This window comes from Lagenorhynchus albirostris, chromosome 1 (assembly GCF_949774975.1).
Source record: "Lagenorhynchus albirostris chromosome 1, mLagAlb1.1, whole genome shotgun sequence".
Classification (NCBI taxonomy): Eukaryota; Metazoa; Chordata; class Mammalia; order Artiodactyla; family Delphinidae; genus Lagenorhynchus; species Lagenorhynchus albirostris.
In genome coordinates this window covers 31,258,445-31,283,809 of record NC_083095.1, presented here as the reverse complement: position 1 = coordinate 31,283,809, position 25,365 = coordinate 31,258,445, and the positions used below count along the sequence as shown (strand labels likewise).

Genomic DNA, 25,365 nt, shown 5'->3' with positions numbered 1-25,365 from the left:
GTGAGCAGAGAAAGAAAGAAGGAATGTAAATTGTTGACCCGTTATTTGTGACTTACACTTCTTACCGGCAGAAGCTTGCCAAGTGGGTGAAATAATTCTGTGCTTGTCATCCCTTTAATAAAAGAAAACATTGCCTAAAGATAGAGAAGTCCATGTCTTCTGGAGGTAATCCATATATTCCTAATTATAATGGGTTAATTACACAAAGAACGTTCACTGGGGCAGCCTGGGGAAGGGATAAAGGTGTAAACATTTAAAAGAATACTTTATTAAAATCAACATTTAAATTGATGGAAATGGCTGTTGCTAAGCAGAATAATGATGAGAATTAGTAACGCCTTCAAAATGTCAAGAACACTTGTCAGAGAACTGAAGTCAAAATACAACACTGTTGATTTTGTAATCCATTTCATACTTGCTGAAAAGAAAGAAATTTTCATTTGTTGTAAAAAAAAATGTCATCTGGACTAAGTTGTTTTGTCTTTATTCATATTTAGTATCAAAATACCCTTTCGCAAAATCAAAATGATTCTTAAAATATTTAGATCACTATAGGAAACAATTGTTTTAGATTCAAATGGATAAACATCATTTTGCGTTTTGTTTTAGAAACCCAAATCAGTCATGGTTTTATAAAATTTTATGTAATTCTATTAAGCCATAGTTTCGATTTTCTCATTGTTATATATTTGGTTTTAGTTTGTACTTTATTGCCTTTGGATTAAGCTATGGGTTTCTCATTTTTTTGGTGATATTTTGCTGACATTTGCTTCCTAGTGTTGAGGGGACCAGTGTGAGGGCATGGAGTTGAATAAAGTTTGATGGTAGCCAACTACTCTACAGTTAACATATACACATGCTACCTTGAATTGAGCATTTAAAAAGCTAGTTGTGCAGCATAGCAGGCAGCAGTTTCATTTAATGCTGCCAAAACTATGGCACAGGGTAGTGTGAGATAAACTTACTGCCTGACTCCTCGTCATCACAGGTACTATCATTGTTGCTTTTACTGTCTTCATGAAAGGAAGAAGTTAATGCCCCTTTACCATTGGTTGGAACTGACACATACAGTACCTTTAAGGCTGACTTAAAGGGCTAGTAGAGGAATATGGGACTAAATAAGACTTCTAGAAAAAGATTTAAAACAACAGAGATCTTAAAATAGAAAATTGAGGTTGAAGAGAAGACGGTGAGGCCAGATAACATCAGAAACATTATTTTTAAAGAAACAGTTATCTTTAATAAAAAGGATTGTGTGTAGTCCCTGACTTCCCACCCTCAAAGTAGAGGGAACTTGACTAACTGAGCCAAAAGGTTTTCATAGGTTCACTGTTAATCTGTCGTATCTGGGGAGGACAGGCTCAGCTGCTGTTTACGCCTCTGACCTAGGCTCCTGTTTGACCTAAGTCTGTCTTAATGCAGCAGCACAGGCCAGCGAGGAGGCAGTGTCATTTCGCCGTGAACGCAGCACATTTAGGCGCCAGGCAGTACGGCGCCGGCACAATGCAGGGAGTAACCCTACCCCTCCTACATTGCTCATCGGATCACCCCTAAGGTATGGTATTTTAAAATTCCACCAAGCTTAGCATGCATGTAACAGACCTCTAACTTGTTCTGTCAGTCTCAAGAAAGCATTTATTAAATAGCTTTGTTTTTCTTTTTTCTTCCAGTTTCTCTCCTATACTGTACGCTTCTTTAGGCTTTCTCTGCATGTGACTGAGCTTATTGAATTATGCATGTCTTATATTGCATTATTTAAACAAAATGATCAGATTGGTTTAGCCAATTTTAAATCACAAAAATTATTTTAGGGCAGTTATAGAAATGTAAATAGAGGCCTTAAGTCAGCTTTTCATTTTTTTTCCTACACCAAATTAGTAATATTAATGCAGTATCTTTCCCGAACACCTTGAACAGTGTTCAGTATGAACAAATATGGACTGAGTGGTGAGCTTGTTGACGTCAGCCTGATAAACCAGTTTGATTATTTTATTTCACTAAAATATAATATATTTTATTTTGCATTGCTTGAAAATTAAACACCAGGACCTAGTAAATGACACGGAACTAGAATATTTAATTTTTGGTAACTTATGGTCAATTGGAGATATATATATATACAGATATATATATTTGTATGTACATTTATGGTGAATTTCTCAACCTCTATAGTATGCTGAACAAAAAAAATTATTTTTCCAATATCCCTAATTAGGAAAGCATCTATTTATAATCTTGGGAGTAATTTTTAATTGAAATTCTTAAGCTTTTTTATTCTCAGGTATGTCAAATCTAATGAGCCTATGGCTTGAATTAGAAATATAAAAAAACCTATTCAAAAGACTTATGCTTTATTTAAAGAATACAAATATGGACGAAAATATATGTGCTTGCTTAAGCAGTGCGTATGTTATTATACTGTATGCTTTTATTAATCTCTTGTGTCCAAAAGCATCATTACCCAAATTATTTTACTACATTTTGAAATTCAAAAGGAAGAAAATTTGGTGAAATAACTGCTGTTGAATGCATGGTAGGTTTGAAGAGATAAATCCCTTCCCTTGTTAAAATCTTGTTCATGAAAGTAGCAAAATCCTTATATCTTTAAATCACTGCTTTATTTTATATTCCCCTTGGGATTTAAGACTGGATTGTTTTTCTGAGTTTTACATTACAATCAGGAACTTCATCTTTCATAGATCATGTTCCTAATTAATCCTGCAGTAATACATAATTTATAATGCAGTGTGGGTTAGTTAAACCAATGTTTAAAATATAAAAATGGGAAAGCAACCATTGAAAAGAAACATTTGGTCTAGAAATCTTTTCTGAGTGCCTTTACTTTTTGTGAGCCCTCCTCTTCTATTTCCTTTGCTCCCTGAGGTAACTTTTTTTTGCTGATGGATTTGGGATATAGTCCCAACCTGCAGAAGGTGTTCACCATTTCATTTTACTTTTCCTATTTTGTGTTTTCTAACCTCTTCTTTTTTTCCCCTTGAATTATACTTGCCATAGACATATTCTTTGCTTACCTTCTCACTCCATGTTGATATTTCTTAATCTTTTTTAACCTCTTTAGTCTTTAAAAATCCTTTCATTCTTTGGATCTCACTCACTAAACAAATGTAGACAAATTTGGTTTTTTTCTCTGCCTGGTGGAATATTAAAGAACTGTTCTAACTCCAGCCAACCACATAGGATTTCTAAGGTTTTAAATACATCACCATTCAAATGAGGATATGCTGTGAGCCCTTTATTTGTAAAGGGCTCACATTAGGATTTTTGGAAAGTAGTCTTCCAATAATCAGTCAGCATGTAGATTTTGTTAAGGTTCCATGGTATTTCCAGTACAAAGATTGCATGTATCTTAAAGAGGCTGACTTCATTATGAATGAAATAAGATAAAATTTAGCTGTGAGGACTTAGGAGAAACACCAATTGAATAAAACCATCTTTTTTAATTGCAAAAATATTCAGGTAAAGTAATAGTGGTATTCTCAATGTGAGTTACGTAATAATCTCATATTTAAATAAATATAGGATAGCATGGTTACGCAAAACTTGAAAAACTTGTCAAAAAGAAATGGAATAGGTATGATAACACTTTAATTATAACTACTCTATAAATATCAGTAAAATCTATTAACTTATTTTAAAGTTTAATGAATAGTGTAAGTAATCGACAGTCTAAAAAGCAACTTGGTAGAGTATATGTCTCCAAAGATTGGGGGTGAATCATCAATTTCCTCACAAAGAGAATTTGCATGTATTTTTTATGCTTGTTAGAATATCCTATTTCAGAATTACTTTTTAAAGTTTTTTTGTTCATTAACTTAACCTTGTAGGCCCTTATTAATTCTTCCCAGTTACTAGAGCTAAAAACAAAAATGAATATTTAAAAATTCTATAATAATATTAAGAGTTAGTTCTATATTTATCAGCCTAAATGTGATATCTTTTAGAACTCTAGTTAATGGACTGGAATGAAAATAAATCATCAGTGCATTTGGGGGAAGGGAAAGAAGCTTTACTGTATTCTTAAATTTATTTATTTATTTATTTTTATTTTTTATTTTTTGCGGTACGCGGGCCTCTCACTGTTGTGGCCTCTCCCGTTGCGGAGCACAGGCTCCGGACACGCAGGCCCAGCGGCCATGGCTTACTGGCCCAGCCGCTCCGCGGCATGTGGGATCTTCCCGGACCGGGGCACAAACCCGTGTCCCCTGCATTGGCAGGAGGACTCTCAACCACTGCGCCACCAGGGAAGCCCTTAAATTTATTTTTTTAAATATAAGATTGAAAGACTTGTAATCAAATAAGGTCATAGTAATAACTGAGTCCATAATTGGAAATTCATATCATTTTGTGGTACACAGGAAGGAATCCACCAGATATTTGTTGCTTGTGTACTGTGTTCAAGATACTCTTCTGAGTGTTCTCTGGAGATTCATAGCAATAATGTGATCATACTCTTAGAGCTTATTGTTTAGTTGAGGAGATACATACAAAGATAACAGTGTAAGGCAGAATGTGTCAAATATTAAGTAAGTGGTACAGAGGAAGGAAAGACCAAGACCAACTATTTTTTTATCATTTAAATTAGAAGAGTTAATTAATTAGTGAGACTGCGTGTCAGTGATGCTACTGATAATTAATGGTTTAGAAACCTAAATTTCTACCTTTTGCTGTGTTGTGAAATAGTTGCTACCTTTTCTGAAACTGATAGTTTTGATATATAATTGGTATTGTAAAAAAGATTAATTTTTGTCAATTATTAGTTAGCTTAAGGTGAAGTACCACCTCCAGGAATAGTTTTCCTAGCAATTTGTGCAAAAATAATACGCTTTTTTCTTGTTGAACGATTCTTGAAAACAGGAATTCAAGGGACATAAATACTTTTTGTCTAGCTTTTGATGTTCAGAAACTGGACATTTACAACTGCATAGATTTTGGCTAATTGTCTTTGTTTCTTTATTCTGGAGTTGATTTTCATGCACTGCCTAATATTTTGAAAACCTTTTATATATTGATATGTTGAAGATTAGCGTATTCTCAATACGTTCACATTAGAATACATCTAACTGCCGTATAGCACCTTTGTTTATGACTTTTAAGTGAAGAAATTGATGGAAAAATTTGTTGAGTATATATATACGTATATTATAAAATTTTGTCTTCTGAATCTGAAGGATCATAGTACTTGAGCTACTCAAAATTTTCTCCCTTGTGAAATTTGGTCATTTTGGTAAGGTTTATGGATAACTTTAGATGGCTTCCAAGGACAGACTTACTATTTATAGTTATGACTTAAAAAGTTAGTGCCGGTAAGCATTGTAAGTGTTTTGCAGACTTATTTGTTTTTAATATGTTGCATACATTCCTGTGCTCTATTTAGATTATGTACTTTTTTTTTTTTTTTTTTTGGCGGTACGCGGGCCTCTCACTGTTGTGGCCTCTCCCGTTGCGGAGCACAGGCTCCGGACGCTCAGGCTCAGCGGCCATGGCTCACGGGCCCAGCCACTCCGCGGCATGTGGGATCTTCCCGGACCGGGGCACGAACCCGTGTCCCCTGCATCGGCAGGCAGACTCTCAACCACTGTGCTGCCAGTGAAGCCCTAGATTATGTACTTTTTATTGGCTCTAAAAGAAGCCTGAAAAAAAATTAATGTAACAGAACTTTCTGTGGTGGTGGAAATATTTTATAATCTGCACTGTCCAGTATAGAACACACTAACTACTAGCTTCTGCTCACTCTGGTAGCTGTGGTAGCCATGGTAGCCACTAGCTGTGTTACGTAGCTCTTGAGCACTTGAAATACGGTTAGCATGAATGAGGAACTAACATTTTAGTTACTTTAGTCATGCGTGGCTACTGTATTAGACAGTACAGTTCCAGAGTGTGTTCTGTTACCATAACCACAGCTTTAAGCAATATGTGAAGTATTTTTTACTTAGTCTTATTTCATGGTTACAGTTGACCCTTAAACAACATGGGTTTGAACTGTGTGGTTCCAATTACATGTGGGTATTTTTCGATAATAAATACTGTAGGGTGACATGATCCGTAATTGGATGAATCTTTGGACGCTGAACCGTGGATAAGGAGGGGCACTATAAGTTATACGCGGATTTTCAACTCTGGAGATTCGGCTCCCTAACCCCCGCGTTGTTCAAGGCTCAACTCTGCTTCAAATTACAGCTCTCTTCCCAGTCTGCAGCAGGATTAGTCTTGTTTTATAGACATCAGAGAAACCGCTGCGTTTAATTCAAAGGATTAGAGAGAAGTTGATACTCATGAAAATGATAAAGTTACCGAATAAGGCCATTCTAAGTAGCATACTTCTTTTAAATCCTAAAAGGTCTAATAATAGTGCAGATATGCATTGAACATTATGTAGAGAATGACATATAATAATTATACTCAGAGTGTTTTCATGAGTTTCATCAGTTTAAATTTGAGTGTTATACTAAGAAAGTTAAAATTCATAGTGTTTTAAAATATATATAAACAAAAAATGAGTTAAGAATATAATATAGTTTCTTAATTTTATCTAATTTTTAGATACTTTAGATAATTTTAATAACATTTATAATCACAAAATACTAAGTATTTTTAAATTTTTGTAAAATTCAGAAAAGACTATAATATCCCTTGAGAAATTACTGGTTTCCAAATTATTTTTATGGTTTTGTAAAACGATGGTTCTTGTAATGAAACTTTGATATGAATTGGAAAAGATAAGAACAAAATTCACTAAGGGAACATTATTATTTTAACTAACACTTGTATATAAAGCCTGTGGCCTTATTTCAGAACTATGTAGGCTTTTGATAGAAAAAACACTTTATATATGAATTATATTTCTTCTAGCATCTCAGCAGTCATTTTTATTTCACTTGATTGAGTCAGTGTTTTTTATTCTGTTTTTCTTCACTAGTTTGTGATTTTCTTTTGATTCAAAATTGTCATCTTGGTTGCATTTGATAAAGATTCTTTGGTTTTCAAGTGCATAGAAATGTTGTCTTATTGTGAATTTGAGATGCCAGAATATTTGAAAGAACAATTCTAGAATAATTATATCAAGGTTATTTATAAAAATGCATATTGAACTAAAAAATAGGTTTTTTCTGTGAGGGACCAGCTACAGCCTACATATATTTAGTGTACTTGTGACTCTTCTTTGCTACTTTTTTCCTTATACTAGGACTTTGTTGTCTTGAGGTGGAAAGGTGTCACAGATTGGTTGCTTTACGTATACATTGAAATTTTTCTGTGTTCATCACCATGAATCAGATTTCTAAAGACCAGAAATTTTAAGCCGGCAGTATGATCTGCATATTTTACAAAGTTTGTTGGCTCTTTCTTAGGTTACATTGAAATCTTTTTTTTTTTTAATTAGTTTTCTATATTGACTTCTAGCTATTGTTTTCTCTTTTCTTCCCTGTAATGTCTCCCCAATCCATGTTTTTTCCTAGCCTTCAAGATGGTCAGCAAGACCAGCAGTCCACAGCCCAGGTCAAAGTCCAGTCCCGCCCCCCTTCCCAGGCTGCAGTGCTCAGTGCTAGTGCCTCCTTGCTGGTGAGAAATGGGAGTGTCCACTTAGAAGCATCACATGACAATGCATCTGCTGTAGGCGGCAGCAGTTTGCACGATGAACTTGGTACGCAGGCATTATATAATCTTGGTGACGTAAAACTTTGATGTGGCAGATAATGGGTAACAATGATTACACTTCTCTCCTGAGATAGCTTCATTTTGGAACTATGCATAAGAGCACTGTTTTTTAGGATTTGCCCTGTGTATAAGGAAAATTTGATATTTGCTTTTCCCTTTTCTGTTTCTTTCAACTCTTACTCTACATTTTCTTTTGAGCATGTCCGTTATTAATGGTAAAGTATTAATAAATGTTCATGCTTTACTGTCCTGTTATAACGATTTGGGCAATTTTACTATTTCTTGGCATTTGTACCATGTGGTGAAATGTTGAGTTTTAAAAAATTATTTTGATTGAACCTTAATTTCTCTGAATTCTCTGCTGCAGGAAAGGCAAAAGTACTTTCTAATGGCCTATTACTGTATAATCTTTCTTTTAAGTATTCTATATTTTACTTCAGTGTCTATCATCTGAAATAGGACTTACTATAATTCTAAGTGCAGTATTCTGAGGACATGATGGCTCTATACCACTATCAAATGACTTTATAAAGTTTTTTCTTTTTCCTGTTAATACATCTAAAAATAGAAATATAAGTTATTAAATAGTTAATTCTCAGAGAGGTGGTATAGTTTAAAGCCTCAGTAATGCCTTAAAAAGACAGTGTTTTATACTGGTTTGTTTTCTACTTCTCTGTCCAGTTCAGCTTTCTCGTGCTCAAAATGCAGATTAATAGCAATTTAAGTAAATATAATGAAGAAGAAAATCCTGTTATTCAGAAATACGTATTTCAAAGTATTATATTTGCTTATTACTGTGATTTTGTTTCTCCATATTATAACTTTCATTTATAAAGAAGATAATTTAGTTGATGCTTTTACTAGAAGGATGTATGGTATAGGGTGCCCAAAATAGGTATAATAAAATTTCATATGCTATTTATTGACTCTTTACCCATTTTGTAAAAACTCTTAGTTACAGAGAGAATTAGTAAGTATTAGATATGCATATTGATGAAAATTGTCGTCTTTAGCAAATCTTATAGAAAGCTGAAAATGGTCATCTAAGATATTTATACATTAGAATGTACGGTGATTTCTAAATAAAATGAGAAGGCAATAAAACATTTTAATTTTAGAGTGCTTTTGCTTTTGAGTTTGTAATTTGAAGAGGACAGGGAGTCTATAAAGAGGGTGTTTGAGAAGAGTAAGGTAAACTTTAGTTACTTGCTTTGACTGATAGTAGGGATGCTTCCTTAGTTGCAAATATATTGAGTAAATAGTATCTTTTTATTGACATTTCTCTTGGGTTAACCCTAAGTTCCTATGAACAGAGGACTTGTCAATTTGTATGTGTAAAATTACAGTCACTATCACCATTGTCCATTGATCATTTGGTAGTAGGTTAGCTAAGCTTAGTTTTAATCCATTTTGGATTTTTAAACTCTTGTCAAATGAAGAATAAATTGAACCAGTAGGTGATTTTCCTTTGTAAAAATTCTTAATTTGCTCAAAAAACTTGCTAAGCAAGATTTAGTTATAAAGTTCCATGCTTAAACCGCATGCAGATAATTGAGAATATGTACATGTCAATTTAACATCTACTGGTAAATATTCAGGATATTCTCTTAAAATTTGGATTTTATCTTTTGTGTTAACTGCTTTCTGATAGTTCTTGGCCTGTGGTAATTGAATGTTGCCAAATTGAATGCTTAGTAATAATTAGCACAAAACACACAATCAATGGACAGTGTATACCTGTTCGTTTCATAGCACATAAGGTTGGCCAAAAAAGATTCTAAAAATGAACTGCCGCTGAACTTGAAGGAATTGGTAGACACTGATTTTTTAATATATTCCACTAGAATATTTTTGTTGCATAGTTTAATTTTCTACATGATTTTAATTAACAGTAGTAAAATAATTTTGTGTGAATGAATTTGGATACTGTATACTCAAATATGTTGAAGTTAGCCATGATATTCCCTGAAAGTATGGAGTATTTACAAAGGATTGCTTCCTTCCAAATTTAGCTTCTTCAACTGAAAATTTTAAATGTATAATTTTTACATGTGAAAATTTATAAATAAACATAATACATTTATATAACACACTCATATACATACACACTCAAACTTACATATATCCACTTATACATATATATGTTTGGATGCATATAAATGTTTTTATGTGTATACATGTATATGTTGTAATTGTGCGTTTACTTTTTAAAGTGAGGAATATTAGCCTTTTTCAATTAAAGGAAACTTGCAGTCAGGCATTATTTAATTCCAAGCCTAAGTAGTTTTCCTTAACTATGTTTTTGACATTTTTACTCTGTGGTGTCATAATACAGAACCACATCCATTTCCTATACTAAACCCTGAGAATCCTTATTTTTCTGTTGCATTTTATCTTGCATTTCAAGATTATCAGGTAGCATTGGACGTGGTGGAAAAGTTCATTGACGATGGCATTATAAGGTTTTATTAGTAGCTTAATCAGCAGAGAAAAATACATTTTCATCATCCATTTTCCACAGGCATAATAATTGTTCATCATAATTTTAAAAACTGAATTATAAGTGTATAATTTAGAACCTGGTTGGAAAAATTTGGATGGCTTCCTTTCTCATTTCTAGACTTCATTTCCATGGAAACTTTGTTTAAATAATTATGTAAGTGATGGGTAAGTTTTGAAGTTAAAATCTTTGAAAAGGAAATTACTATCAAAGAATTTCTCAAATCCTTCAATGTAACATGTTACTCTTTTTGTAAAAACCACATTCTAAAGGTTAATTTTCTTTTTATCAGCCTTTTGTTGAACTTATTTGCAGTTGATTTCATACTATAGTCTGAATTAAACTGCAGTTTTACTAAATAAAACAAGCTTTTGCTTATTACCCAGGTAAGTCACACAAGAGACAGTTTTTATGTTAATCCTGGCTTCCGCTTGTGAATTAAGACTAGTAAATTGATGTCATGATGAAACAGGTTATTATAATTGATAGTTAAACTCTTAATATATATCACATCTCAGAGGAAGTATTCTAGATGGGATCAAACAGGAAAATTTGTCTTTTTTTTTTTCTGTGTATGAAATTAGTGGTGGTGAGGATATGTTTTGAGAAGTATATATAAAATTATTTTCATGTGAAAAATAAAAATACTATTACAGGCAAGAAATGAGGACAATAGAGTTCTATGTTTATCAAGACATAAATGTAAAATATATAAATATCATAGGTAGTGTTCCTCTGAATTTAAGACTTTCTTAATTTCATTAATGTAGTAGAGGTTTAAAGAGTAATGAATTGATTTTTCTAAGGTTTTTTAAAAATTTCATTACTGTGCAAGTATTTACAAAGAAGGTATTCTTTCTGATAATCTGCTTTACTACAGAACTTATTACCTTGAAAATGTGATCAGCTCTAGAAAAAGATTTAATGGAAATCTGGCAACACCCTATTGACCTTCTTAAGCAGTTTCTAGCAGCTATGCGTTATTAAGGAGAAATACAATTTGGAGGCTTTTAAATTTTTTTTTTTAAAAAGCAGAGACTCAGATGATCTATAATACTTTCAGTGATTTTTATGTTCGTCTTAGTGTTTAAAATAGATTATATTATTATGGACTACTCTGTAACATTTTGGGCTCTGTCATTAAGTACTTCTCATTACTATAAATACAAAGTCAAGATGGCTTTAAAGGGACCTTGGAGTCCATACTTTAGTCTCCTGTGTTATGGTAGATCTTTTTCATTCATCTAAACTAAAAGTTATATTCTTTTTTGCAACAACCTTGATCTTACCCTTTATTGTTGTTTTTGAATACAAATTCTATTTTTTGGACCTTTTTGCAGGGGAGGGCAACACAAAGTATTTATTTATTTAACATCTTTATTGGAGTATAATCGCTTTACAATGGTGTGTTAGTTTCTGCTTTATAACAAAGTGAATCAGCTGTACATATATATCCCCATATCTCCAGTATTTATAAATGAAAGTAAAATGTTTATTTTTATGGAAACAGTAAAAATGCTTCATTATCTCTGGAAGGAAGAAGTATTAAGAATTTAGGGGGATGTATTCTATTTATACTTTTTGGTGTAAGGATGGGAAAAGCATGTTCTAATACAAGTTTACAAATACTGGAAAATAAAATGAAGAAAATTAAGTCATCTGCAGTCTTACCATGCAGAGATAGTCACTATTAACATTTTATTTTTATTTCCTTTCTTTTTTAATGCATACATGTATATGCTTTTCTAACACAGAACTGGGATGTGTTGTATGACTTTTATGTCACGGTATGAGTTTTGCTTCTTGCTGTTTTCTCTTAGCACATTTGAACATTTATTCATGTTGTTTTTTAACTTGTTCTTAAGAGACTGCGTAATATTTTGTCACTGAGAGCTACATGAAAGGTAGTGTAGAATAGTGAACTCTAGAGTTAAACTTCCTGGCCCCCCCCCCCCCCCCCCCCCCCCCCCCCTCCCCCCCCCCCCCCCCCCACCCCCCCCCCCCCCCCCCCCCCCCCCCCCCCCCCACCCCCCCCCCCCCCCCCCTCAGCACTCTACCACTTCCTAGCTGTGTGACCTTGGACAAGTTATTTTCTCTCCCTGTGCCTCAGTTTCCTCATGTATCAAAGGGGGGGATAGTAATAATACTTCATAGGTTTGCTGTGAGGATTATACCTATTAAAATATTGAAAGCAATTAGAACAGTGCCTGGCAATAGTAAATTACATAAATAATCATCACTATTATTGTTAACATTATTATTTATTACAATTTATTTAACCAGTTAATTAACCCCATTGTTAGTCTTCAAGATGATTCCTGATATTTTCTATTGTAATAAACACTCTGCTGAACATCCTTTGCACAGCCCTTTCTGTACAGCTGTGATTATGTCCTTAGGACAAATACAGTGAAATGGAATTATCCGTCAAGGGGAAATAAACATTATTGAGACTTTGATGTATACTCTTAATTGCTTTATGGAAAGCTTGTTTACACTTTATCTGACAGGGTTTGAGAGTGTCTGTTTTATCCCTACAAATATTAAAATTAAAAATAAACCTAGATAAATTTTATCTACTCTAACCGTCATTTCCTGGAAATGCTCAGAAGTTTATCATTGTTACTGTGGAAAGACTACTGGCATATTATTTTTAAAAGTTTGGTATGCTTGAACTACTCTAGGAATTTTACAGTAGATAACAGAGACTGGTTGAGATATCTGATTTGTCTCTTGCCAGTCTGTGTTGTAAAGAATTCATTGAAGCACTATATTAACTGCTTTCTAACATTAACATTCTTAAGATTCTGAATTAAATTTGACTAGTATGTGCATTAGTTAGAATATAGGTAGAGTCTTTAACGGAGAGACCTGCCCTCCCTCATCCCCCATCAGTGACTGAAATTAGAGAGAAGTTTACATTTCTCTCATAACAGTCTGTTGGGAGCTGTCCCTAGCAGATGGGTTGGTTCTTTTATCTTCCACATATGGCTTCCCTGCTTGGTCCACAGTGACTGCTCCAGTTGTTGACATTTCCCCCCAGACAGGAGGGCAGTGGGGAGGGTGGTGCTAAAAAAAGGTCAAGGACAGCTAGCCTTTATCTTTCAGACTGTGACTTGGGAAATGTGCCTGTCACTTTCTCCTGCCTTCCATGGGCTCATACATAGTCACGTGGCAACTTCTAGCTTCAGGAGAGGCTGGGAGAGGTCTCTAAGTAGATAGACATAGGCTGAGCTGAAATTCAGCGAGGGGAAGGTCCTATTTTTAGAAGGGATAAGGACAAGATGCATACTGGAGGCCAGACATCAGTCTTTGCCACAGTAAGACAATAAACGCTTCAGGTCAGTAAGATTAAGATCAATGACCTACTAGAAAAGTTGAGAGTTACAAGTAGCTTGCAATTATGGGCAAACAGCTCAACTTTGCTCATAATTTTTAAAATTGCAAATTAAAAACAGGATTATGATATTTTTCATCTACTGAATGTGTAGTGATGTCCATTGTTGGAAAGGGTCTGGTGAAATAGTCCACTACAAGATTGAACATTTTTGGAGGGAGGTTTAGAACAATAGACCAAAAATGCCGATATATTTTAATCCACAAGTTTCACAAAAATGCAAAGATATATGTACGTGGATATTCATTGTAGCATTGCTTGTGATTTGGAAAACTGTAAACAATCTAAATGTCTGTTACTAGAGAAACCCTGATGTATTATTCATGAACATAACTGTAATGTTCAGAACTTGATATATATGCGTTATCGACATGAAAAGGTAAGCTATTTAGTAAGCAAAAGAAGTAAATTTTAGAAAGTGTGTATGAAGAGAATGATCCATTTGTTTTGGGACAAAATGTAGATAAAAGGTGTTCAGAAGAACAGAAACTGCTCTTGGCAGTGGCTTTCTGTGGGGAGTGGGGAACTTTCTTCGTTTTATATACTGCTTTTGAATCTTTCGATGCGTCATATTTTTAAAATGAAACACAAAAACAAAACAACAAATGTCCGTCATTCTCCAGAACCTTGATTAGTAACTTGTGGGAATTTCACTGACTACATGCTGTCCCATGTTCTTCCATCTACTTGGTCTTTTACCTGACTAGTCTTTTTTTTCCTTGTTTGTTTTTAAATCAACTTTGTTGACATATAATTTTGGCATGATAAATTGTGTTCATTCAACATGTACAGTTTGGTGAGTTTTAACAGATGTGCACGTCTGTGAAATCCCACAGTCAAGATACAGAACATTTTTATTATCTTCAAAAGATCGTGCCCCCGTTGCAGTCCGTGCCTCCTCTGCTCCTGGCCACAGGCATCCACTGTATGCTTTATGTCATGTTTTTCCTCTCCTAGAAGTTCATATAAATGCAGTCACACAATATGTTGCCTTTTGTGTTTAGTTTTGCACTTAGCATGGTTCTTCTGAGATTCATTATGTTGTTAGCAGTATGTTCCTTGTTTTTGTGTATTCATTCTATGAGCTTACTATATATTTTATATTCATTCATCTGTCAATGGACAAGTTTGTGTTGTTTCCAGGTATTGGCTCTTGTGAATAAAATGTCTAAAATGTTTTCAAAAGTAATTTTATATTCCCACCAGCATGTATGAGTTCCAGTTGTTCCCATTCTCGCTGACATTTGCTATTTTTGGCCTTTTAAATGTTAGCCCTAATGGGTGTATAATGATATCTCATTGTGGCTTGAATCTACATTTCTGCTGTGAGCAGGGTTGATGAGGATGCTTTGGTGTGTTTATTGACTATACATATTATATATCTTCTGTGAAGTGTGTCCAAATCTTTTACTCAGTTTTAAAATCAAGTTGTTTGTCTTATTATTGACATTTAAGAGTTCTTTTGATATTTTAGATACAGCTAATGTGTCAGATACAAATTACAAATATCTTCTCCCATTCTGTGACCTTTTTTTGTTTATTTATCTAATCATTTGTAATGTCATCAATGTCATTGTTATGGATTATTTTACCAAGATGAGGAGGACTTGCCCTTTTGAAGGAGATGTGAGATGATGAAATTATATCAGAATGTGAACTTGTACATTCACTTCTGGAAGGTTCACCTGATCTGGGGATTCCACTTATTGAACTGACATGTTGTGTTAAGTCAGAACTAGCGAACAGTGACCATGGCAGTAAAATATATCAGTATATGAATCTCTTTCAGTGTTACCAAGCCATAGACTTTATCTGTCTTTTCTTACCAGTACTCAAAAGCTCTCTTCTAAACCAACCTCTTTCTTCTCATTTCTACCCTTTTTCTTATTCTTCTCCTGTTTTAAAAACCTAGCACAGCATTGCACGTTCTAGGAAGAAGGGCTGGTTGCCAGTGTTGAACAGGAGCAACATAGTGACTTGATTTCCATTTAGCACGAGAATTAAAGAGATTTTATAAGAGTAAGGCTTTTGGCCTAGGACAGGGATTGGCAAACTATGGCCTGATGACTATGTCTAGCTTGACGCTTGTTTTGTAAATAAAGTAAATATTTATTTTATGTGTTTTCTGTGGCTGCTTTCATGCTACAACGGTAGACTTGAACTGTTGCAACAGAGACCATCTGGCCCACAAAGCCTAAAATATTTATTATCTGTCCCTTTACAGAAAAAGTTTGCTGATTCCTGGTCTAGGGAGAAACAGGTCCATAAACCTGTAAGCAGCAGTAAAATGAGTCATTTCTGTCTGGGTGAAAACTCATGTTTCCTCAGAGACTCACAGGCACCACTCATAATAAGGGGGTGCTATCCAAGAAATTGGAACTTGTCAAGGCCTTCTTTCTTAGAAGTGTCATGTATTCATTGGAATGGCATTGTGAGCACGATACTCATCACCACCAGAAAAAGACACTTTCCGTAGAGTACTCAAGTTCATCACAGAGATGTGTGTAGTCCCCCAGTTGTCTTCTGAAAACACTGTAAAGCTGCCTCCCTTGTCTCTATCTCTCCTTGCTCTTGTAGGCCCTCCTTGCGCTAAGAATAATGCTAGAAAAGTGAGAAGTCAAGCAGTGTATCAGGGTTAGGCTTGGAGAATGCAGAATGAATGGGGGTGTAGGGTGGGGATCTACAGAAGGAAGTCGTCCAAGATGTAAGAGGCCTTCTTTGTCGTTGGTGCTAGGAAGATTGGAAGAACCCTACGGATGATTTGTCCTTCTGGTAACCACCTCTTTCTAAGATAAATAAGTGAAATGAGAGTGACATTAAGAATGCATTAAGGGTTTCTCACAATATTAACTGAACTTTGTGCTACGTGGTGAGGAGTTTTATTGATAGGACTAATTAGAGAATCTCATTAATTTCTGTGTCTTATCAGTGTTTTGCCAGTGTTTGTTGTGGTTTTTTGTTTTTTAATTTATTTATTTAATTTATTTATTTTTGGCTGCGTTGGGTCTTCGTTGCTGCGCACGGGCTTTCTGTAGTTGCGGTGAGCGGAGGCTACTCTTCGCCGTGGTGCGCGGACTTCTCATTGTGGTGGCTTCTTTGTTGCAGAGCACGGGCTCTAGGTGCGTGGGCTTCAGTAGTTGTGGCTCGCGGGCTCTAGAGCGCAGGCTCAGTAGTTGTGGCGCACGGGCTTAGTTGCTCCGGGGCATGTGGGATCTTCCCGGACCAGGGCTCGAACCTGTGTCCCCTGCGTTGGCAGGCGAATTCTTAACCACTGCACCACCAGGGAAGTCCCCAGTGTTTATTTTGAATTTGTGACTTCAGGGAGATGCTTCAAGTGTCCTTGTTCCTTAAGTCAGTATTCAGTTTTACTTACCTTCTTGTTCATCACTTATGTATTGACCTGTGGTTACTGGAAATTCTCCCACCTCAAGAAAAATAGGGTTTTGTGTAATTAAATTGAATTTTTGAAGACAATAGCAGTCATTATTGAATATTTGAAACAGAAATACCAGGTGCCTTAACTTTTCTTTATCTTAGAGATGCTATATCATGGCCAATGTCGTTATTAAGTCTGAAATTCCAGCCTCCAATCTTGTTTGTCAGAAATTAATGTTTTTCTTTTAAAATCATGACAGAGCCATACTGTTAGATATAATTAGTTATGACCTGGGAGTTGAATTATGAGGAGATAACTTAGTTTGTAATCATAATGCATGTGAGGAGGACATATTTCATTGATGTTCTACTTTCTTCCCAGTTAATGTTCATTAGAAATAATATTTAAATGGAAGTATTTTTCTAAATACAGAATACTTATTAAAATAGGGTTATTAATAAGGGCACATTTACTTATTAGTTCAGAAAGGTTAACTGTGATTATGGTTTTAATCTCAAATGAAGTATATGTCAAGTTGTTAGGTTTGCTAAGAAGATTTGTACAAATTTAAGATATTATTAATTTTTATAAACCAATAGCAATATGTACTTATTTCTGTTTTGGTTATTTTTGAAGATGTCTTTAGTAGATTATTATATTCATATATTAAAATGTTACTAAGCTTTTCTCTGAAACCTTAAGCTAAACACTTTTTAGTGTAATTTTTTTTTCTGAATTATCTTCTGAATAAAATTTGTTACTTCTGAAGTGCTGCCAGCGGCCAAGCCCAAAGATGTAAGAGGGACATTAGGATCTGTTCTTTTGGTGGAGTTAAGTTGGGACTACACCGTGAAGCCTTAATACCAAGTTAGTTTGTTCTGACATATGCCATGTATGTTTTTATGAACCTGACATGTTTGTAAAGTTAGTAGGTAGACAGACGCTTCTTAAGGAAAAAAAACAGCACTGTTGAAGTCATGCACGTTTGTTGAAATTATAACTGCCCTTTTCTTAGACATGTTTTATGCCTTGTTTAAATTTTACTCCTTGTTACTCCGTGGTTTATATGCATTCAGAGTTGTAGATTTGTAGTTGTAGGTTTATGTAGTAATAAAACTACTCAGTTTTCCCAGCTTTCTTTCTGAAAAGCTTTTGGGGGGGGTGTTTTATTTTTATTTAAAATGCACTCATTTCTATATAAGTTTCATACTAGGCATCTATACATAAAAGACAACATAGTTGCAGTAATGACTTAATCATCTTTTACTGTTTCATTTGAAAATTACAAAGTAATATTTTAGTTGATTTCAGTTGCATATAAATATGTATTATTTTTAATATCCCAGGAACAGGACTTATATTACTAAAAATCCCATGGAATGCTTAAATACTCAGAATATACTCCAATAATTTAAATTCTACTGAATATAGAATTAACTTATTTAAAAAATACACACAAATTATGTGATATTAACACAAATATTTATGCATTCCATTCTTACTGGATTTCACACAAGCCCGCCCAGCTCTGTTACTCTGATTTAGTCATTTAATATGGTTTTATAATTCTGCATTTATGCAATCTGTGATTTTGATCAGGTGTTTCTTTTTTTCTGCTAATCTAAGTTAATTTTAGCACAGCCCATCTCTGATTATCCATGCTAATAAGTAAGGAAAGAGCACAGCATAAAAAGTTACAATTTAAAAATATTTTAAAATCTCAGTCAAGGCAGTTTTAAACTTTTTTCTTTACTAACAATTTCTGCAACCCACCCTATCACTTCAAAAAACTCTATCATTTCATTTTAGTTCCCTGCTCTGGTTTCTGTTAGAGGTGCGAAGAGTGAGTAACTCATGGCTGGAAGACAGGGGTGTAAAAAGCGGAGTTTTAGGTAATCTACATGCTCAGTAATCCTTTGAAAAGCAGCAAATGAGCTGAGCATTTCATAGAATGCCTTTTCCCCTAATTTATCTCAGGAGTATTTTGACCAAAAAAAATGCTACTACAGAAAACACCATAATAGGATAAAATATTATGACTCATAGAAAGTACTCAAATAATCCTGTTTAATAAAATACTTTTTCTGATTCTAGTCCTTTTGATGAAAGAAGTAATTGTTGAGATGTTCTGTGAACCCTTGGTTATATTAGAATATTATGGGGGCCTTTTATTGTCATTTTTCAAGGATTTCACTTAAATAAAAATTCTTATTATATACTGTTTTCATTGTAGTCATGGAAAAGAAATCTTTTAGCCTTGTCATCAAGTTGAAATTGCCCTTTAGATTTCTCATATTTATAACCTCAGTAGTTCTAGCTAGTAAAACAAAAACCTCATAAATACTCAAAAGGCAGTCTGGACTAGATCCAAACAGTTGCAGTTATATACCTCATCTTATTGTCCTACTAGAAATTTATATTCATTTATTTATGCTCCCTACCCACCATTGATATGGCTTACTATAGATCTTCAAAGTACAGCATGCATTTCAGACAGTATTCAGGTTTCTAAAATTCCATTATCAGAAATCATTTTACGTTATACAGTTCATTTTAAGAGAGTTTTTTTTTTCAAACCTATATTCTTTGCAACCAATAAAATTTCTCAGCCTTTTATCAGTTCTGTAGATACTTGGCTACAGAAAATGGTGTTCCTAAATTCTTTCATAGAGTTCTTGTAGAATCATACAACTATTAATATTCATTGAATACTGTAGTTTGTCACCAACATTATTATGCTTCATTCATTGAACTTCCTTAGATCCATTCTGATACTTTTCATTTCTTCTTAAAAGTAAAACAAAACCAAAAAACTCTGAAGGTAATCACATAAATTTGTTGTCTTGCAGTTTGAGCTATCTTAAAACTTAAGCAGCCCTCCAAATGGCTACTCACCACTTGTAAGTAGTGGTCAGGTGACCTTTAAACAACATTCAGTTTGTTTGTATTATAATTTGAATTGAGAATGTGCTGGGAGGAGAAAAGAGAAGGAGACTGCTATTACGAAGCTGACTTAAATCACTTGTAACACCTGATTATGTATGTTGACATTTTGCCCCACTGTTTAGCATTCCTTTTCAATTCACATCATGCTGAATTACATGTAGATCATTGTTTTTTAAATATTTTGGAAAAAGAAGGTTATAGTACATTTTCTTAGATTGTAACAAGCTTAAAATTAGTGTTTCATGAAGGAAAATTTCTGAGTATTCTAATGGCTTTTTTAAAAAAATCATTTATTTGCTAGGTAAGTTCTCTTCTACGCTTTATGAGACTGGTGGCTGTGATATGTCACTTGTGAATTTTGAACCAGCAGCAAGAAGAGCATCCAATATCTGGTATGTGTGAAGTCATATTAGGAGAGTGTATGTACTTGCATATGTTTGCCGTTTTTAAAGTTTGTAAGCGTTGAGATAGAAAAGTTATTTTGAAAGCATTTGTTTATATTGGCTTAAATAAATTGTCATTATGCATTTGTCGCCAAAGAATTAAAGTAGAATTTTTTGCTGTGGAAAAAAAGAAAGCTGTTATTCTTAAAACAAAAGCTATTATGTATTAAAAAAAAATTAAGTAAAAATTTCCTGTAGATCTTACCATGGGACAGTGGTTTCCCGCAATTTCAAATTTAACTATGTATATATATTGCATGATGGAAAAAACTTACTAGAAAAATATTTACACAGCTAAGTTCAAACCCATCGATTCTCTTTCTTTGTGTAATTTCAAATTTTTATTTCTGTGTGAGGGTTTTGGTCAAGTGTCTTTTTAAATGATTATCTTTCATTTTGTTTTTAAAATGTGTTTACCAGCTGTAAGAAGGAGGAATTTCTTAAAATATGGGTCATACATTGCATTTAGTTTCTTTTCTCTCCTTCCTTCAGGGAGGAATTATGTAAGATAAGAGAGAAGTTAGGAGGAAAGCAAATAAGAAATAGAAATCTTGATCGTATAACATAATCAATTATAGTTTAGAATGTGTTAAATTTTTTCTGAAATTTTAATCTTACTCATCTATTCAAATTGCTGCATTGAAATGCATTGTTGATTGATTAGCTCACTTTTTTTCCACAAGAGTCATTTGATTCTTATTTTAGGACTTCCATTTAATAGTGGGACACACCTATTTATATGTTACATATCTATGGGCAGTTTTTTCAGTTTTGAGGGTCTCTTTAAAGCAATAGGGTCTTGTGATCACTTAGCTTAGCATGCTGAAAAGATAGAACATTTCAGAAACTGTACTCTTTAATAAAGCTCCTTCAGTCCAGTTTCAGAATTCACCCCCTCAAAAATGATTGGAGTGTTTAGATGATTTTGTAGCAGTGGAAGCAATAGGAGGATGGAGCAATGAGAACACTTTATTATGTTTAATATAGTTCAAGATAAGAACAATTCCTTACACCATAAATGTGGTAAGGTCTTAAGTTTTGAAATCTAAATTTGACTGAACTGTGGAAACTGAATTGTCACGTTCTAGACTATTATATCATAGGTTAAATTTATTATGGCTCCTGGCAATATGTTAATTGCTTTCTTAAACAATTTTCACAAGAACTTTGTCATAGAGGTACTTTTATCCTATGTTACCAATGAGGAAACTGAGGTATAAAAAGGTTAGATAACTTGTCCAAGATCTCATTCAGTTGTTGAGGAGATTTGAATATAGATACTTTGACCCAGAGGCTATGCTCCTAATCACAACTCTAGGAAAATTCGATTTTGCACTTTGAACTTTACATGGAAAAGTAGCCAGTGTAAGTATCATGTAATTGTCAGTAGACTTATTTTTCTTTCTACTACTTGACAAGCTGTTTATTCCCTAAAGTCTTCTTCATTTTTCTTTAGTGACACGGATTCACATGTATCCAGTTCTACCTCAGTTCGATTTTATCCACATGATGTGGTAGGTTTTCCTTTATTTTTATAAAATGCTGTATTTTCAGATTAAGTAGCTATACAAATCAGAAAATTGATGAGGTTACAACATATCAATTTTGTTGAAAACTGGCAAAATCACCTTTGTTGTCCCATAGTGGATCTCTTCTCATAAGTCCTTTGTTAAGAAACAAACAAGTGTAAAGCACCGTGATGTTTAATTAGCTATTTATGAATCAGTAATTACACTTTTGAGGGTACATAGAGGTCTGTTTACTCACCAGTGTCATAATCTGGTTGTGCCGTTTTTAACTGTGCCATTTTAAAACTTCATTTTGAACATTATGATTTTGGTACATAGCTAACTGATTAGGTACTTATCTACTAACTGTTGGTTAACTATTAGTTATTCATATACCAGTGTGTGTGCTTAGTGATGTTATCGCTGTATAAAAAATTGCCCTATAAGAAGCAGTGGGTATATTTTAAAAAGATAACACTGCCTTTGTGTGATATATATCAAAATATATATATCGAGGTTAGAAAAGATAAAACAGTTGAAATCCTTATAAGCAATATTTAAGAGATATGAGGTACGTGTAGATAAATTTAGTGCCAAAGAGATTAATTATTAGCGGCTTCCTGAAGATGATGAGTTGTGAGCAGGGTTTTAAAACCATAGATGTGAATTGGCACAGAACAGTAGTTTTCAGCATTTGGCAATGTCTCGAAATATTTTTGCTTGTTACAACCACGGGGATGCTGTAGGTATCAAGTGGGTGGAAGCCAGGGATGCTGTAAAACATTCTACAGTGGAAAGCGTAGCCCCCACCCAAAGAATTATCTGGCTTGAAAGTACCTGTAGTGCCAAGATTGAGAAACCCTGGCATAGAGGATAAGGGAAAAAAAGTGTTTGGGGAGATATTTGTCAATGCTTAGAGACAGAAATGGCTGTTATATATAAGAAACATATTTTCTTGACTATACCCCACCCCTGTGTAGGAAAAATAAAGACTGTCCCTACTCTGCTGCTGCAGTGTATTCCTGGAAACTCCACAGGAAAGCAGAAATGGGGAAATGATTACGGTGATCCCTTGGTATCCGCAGGGGATTGGTTCCAGGGCCCTGTGCGGATACCAAAATCTGTGTTTGCCCAAGTCCTTTATATAAAATCGCATATTAGTATTTTCCACTGTTAAATGGTATGAGAGCCTTGAGACAGCAAAATACTGGCTAGTGCTATGCTAAATGCAGTAAACTTTGGATTCTTTCAGAGGAAGGGGAAACTGGTGAATGGATGAGTTGAAGCTGAAACAAATGTAATGTGGTAGTATCCTGTATAGCCTCAGATGAGCAGCCTGCCAAAACAGAAATAAAGGAGTGTGGGAGGGATTTGAACAGTGATAAGAGATTTGAACAGTGATAAGAGACTGTACGAAGAATTGAGATTTGAAGGCATTGAATCCAGTGCAGAGGAGCTTAGATTTGACGCAGTAGTGAGGTTCATAGCTTAATGAGAGAAGAGAAGGGGTAGGGAGAAGGGAAGCCGCTCATGATTCCCTGTTGGTGATTTTAATGGATTCACTAGCTATACAATCATAAAATACTAAAATTTCAAATACTTCCTAGTAAAATCTTTCCAAAAGGCCTTTGTTGTAGTTCACTTCCTTTTGTCACCTTCTGTAGTTTCTAACAATCATAAAATATCCACAAGAGTGGACTAGTGTAGAGAATTAAGGAGGTTTAGATAATTTGCAAGCTGATTGCATAGCCCTTGAAGCATGACTTGATTGAAGACACTTTAAGCCTTTCAATGCCGATTTTCTTTTAGCTCTCTCTTCCACAGATTCGACTGAACAGACTATTGACCATCGATACAGATTTGTTGGAGCAACAAGACATTGACCTGAGCCCTGATTTGGCAGCTACTTACGGTCCAACAGAAGAAGCTGCCCAAAAAGTTAAACACTATTACCGCTTTTGGATCCTGCCCCAGCTGTGGATCGGCGTTAACTTTGACAGACTCACACTTTTGGCCCTGTTTGATAGGTGAGAATATAGTGTGATATTAAAGATATATGCAGATTTTATTTTTAAATTGAAATGTATTCAATTACCCATTGAGTATTTGACTTGGTTTCCATGTTGGAAGGTGTTTTCTATTTTGGTTCTCTTGAGATAAAACTTAAGTTAGTAAGGCTCCCAAACATGGACTCTCCTGAATCTATTAAAAGCTTTTTTTGTGGCAATTTTAATATGTTTATTTAAAAAACTGCTTTTATCATTAAGAATCATGCAGCTGTACTTAAAAGCCAGAGAATTTGAGATGTTAATGACCATAAGGTTATATGTAATATGACTAACTATAAAAGGTATAATAGTAAACAGTATTAGTCAATTATGAACTTGGTGACCAACTGCTGTTTCTAGTTGACATGGAGTAACAAAGACTGGGTTTACTCTTCTACCTGAAACAATGCAAAACATAAAATGCATGAAACAGTGGTTTTCAAGACACTGGAAATAAGACAGAAAAGGACCGTGATTCCTGAGAAATGGGAAGCAAATTATGTGAGCCCACCTTACTGCCTTAAGAGAGTCCCCAGGCTGTGGTACTTAAGTAGAGTCCAGCAGACTTCCTGAGTTGAGGAGATGGAGCTCAGAGTCCAGGGAGACTAGAGCAGCTCAAGTCTGTAGGATAGAACATCAGAGAGAGGATTGCTGCTCAGAGAGATAACCTCAGAGACTTTTCGTGGGTCTCCTCAACTGTTCAGCAGAGTATTGGTAAGAGAATGTATATGAGGAAGCCAGGGTCAGAATGATGTGAAAGAAACAGAGGGACAGTGCCTGGCACACAGGGCTGGGGATAGTGCCTATCCCCACCCACCATAATAATTAATCCTTTATGATGTATTGTGTAGGGTACTCAGGAAAGTCTTGCCTTAGAAGTGCGGAGTAATTAGCCCTAGCATGAGCACTGCTCCAGACCCACCTAGCAAGTCATAAAAGCAAGACCTGAAAGGATCAAACTGTTCCCAAGTAGCATAACAAAACTCAACAAGATTTGTAGAAATCCAGAAATTCTCACCACATAAAAAGTTAAGATTCACAATATCTGGCATCCAGTCGGAGACTACCAAGCATACAGAGAAATGACAAAATGTGATTTATAATGAGGGAGGTAAGGAATCCAACCTGTAACTGCCACTGATATTAGAATTAGCAAAGACATTAAACAGTTATAAGTGTACTTCGCATGTTAATAAAAATTAAGTAGAGATATGGAAGATATGAAGAAAAAAGACCCAAGTCACACTTAGAGATGAAAACTAAAATGTCTGAGATGAAAAATACAATGGATGAGATTAATTGTAGATTAGACATTACAGAAGAAAATGTAAGTGAAGCTGATAGCATGGTAGTAGAAACTATTGAAAATGAAACAAAGAAAAAAGAATCATTCTCCTACTCCCATCCGCCAATGAAAAGAGTATACAAAATGAAAGTAAACCAAGGGAGACAGGAAGAGAGAAAAAAATTTGA

At 34.5% G+C, this 25,365-nt stretch overlaps 1 protein-coding gene across 2 annotated transcripts in view; it reads left to right on the top strand.

The window, feature by feature from the left end:
• Positions 1–25,365, top strand: part of PCNX1 (pecanex 1) — a 167,675-nt gene that overhangs the window by 67,889 nt on the left and 74,421 nt on the right. Inside the window, exons 7-11 of one of the 2 annotated variants that reach the window (XM_060140068.1) lie at positions 1,423–1,555; positions 7,476–7,660; positions 20,195–20,285; positions 21,793–21,850; positions 23,654–23,871. In XM_060140068.1, coding sequence (XP_059996051.1) covers positions 1,423–1,555; positions 7,476–7,660; positions 20,195–20,285; positions 21,793–21,850; positions 23,654–23,871 — 685 coding nt within the window. The remainder of the gene's footprint in view (positions 1–1,422; positions 1,556–7,475; positions 7,661–20,194; positions 20,286–21,792; positions 21,851–23,653; positions 23,872–25,365) is intronic. The other variant, XM_060140077.1, reaches the window with a different exon arrangement.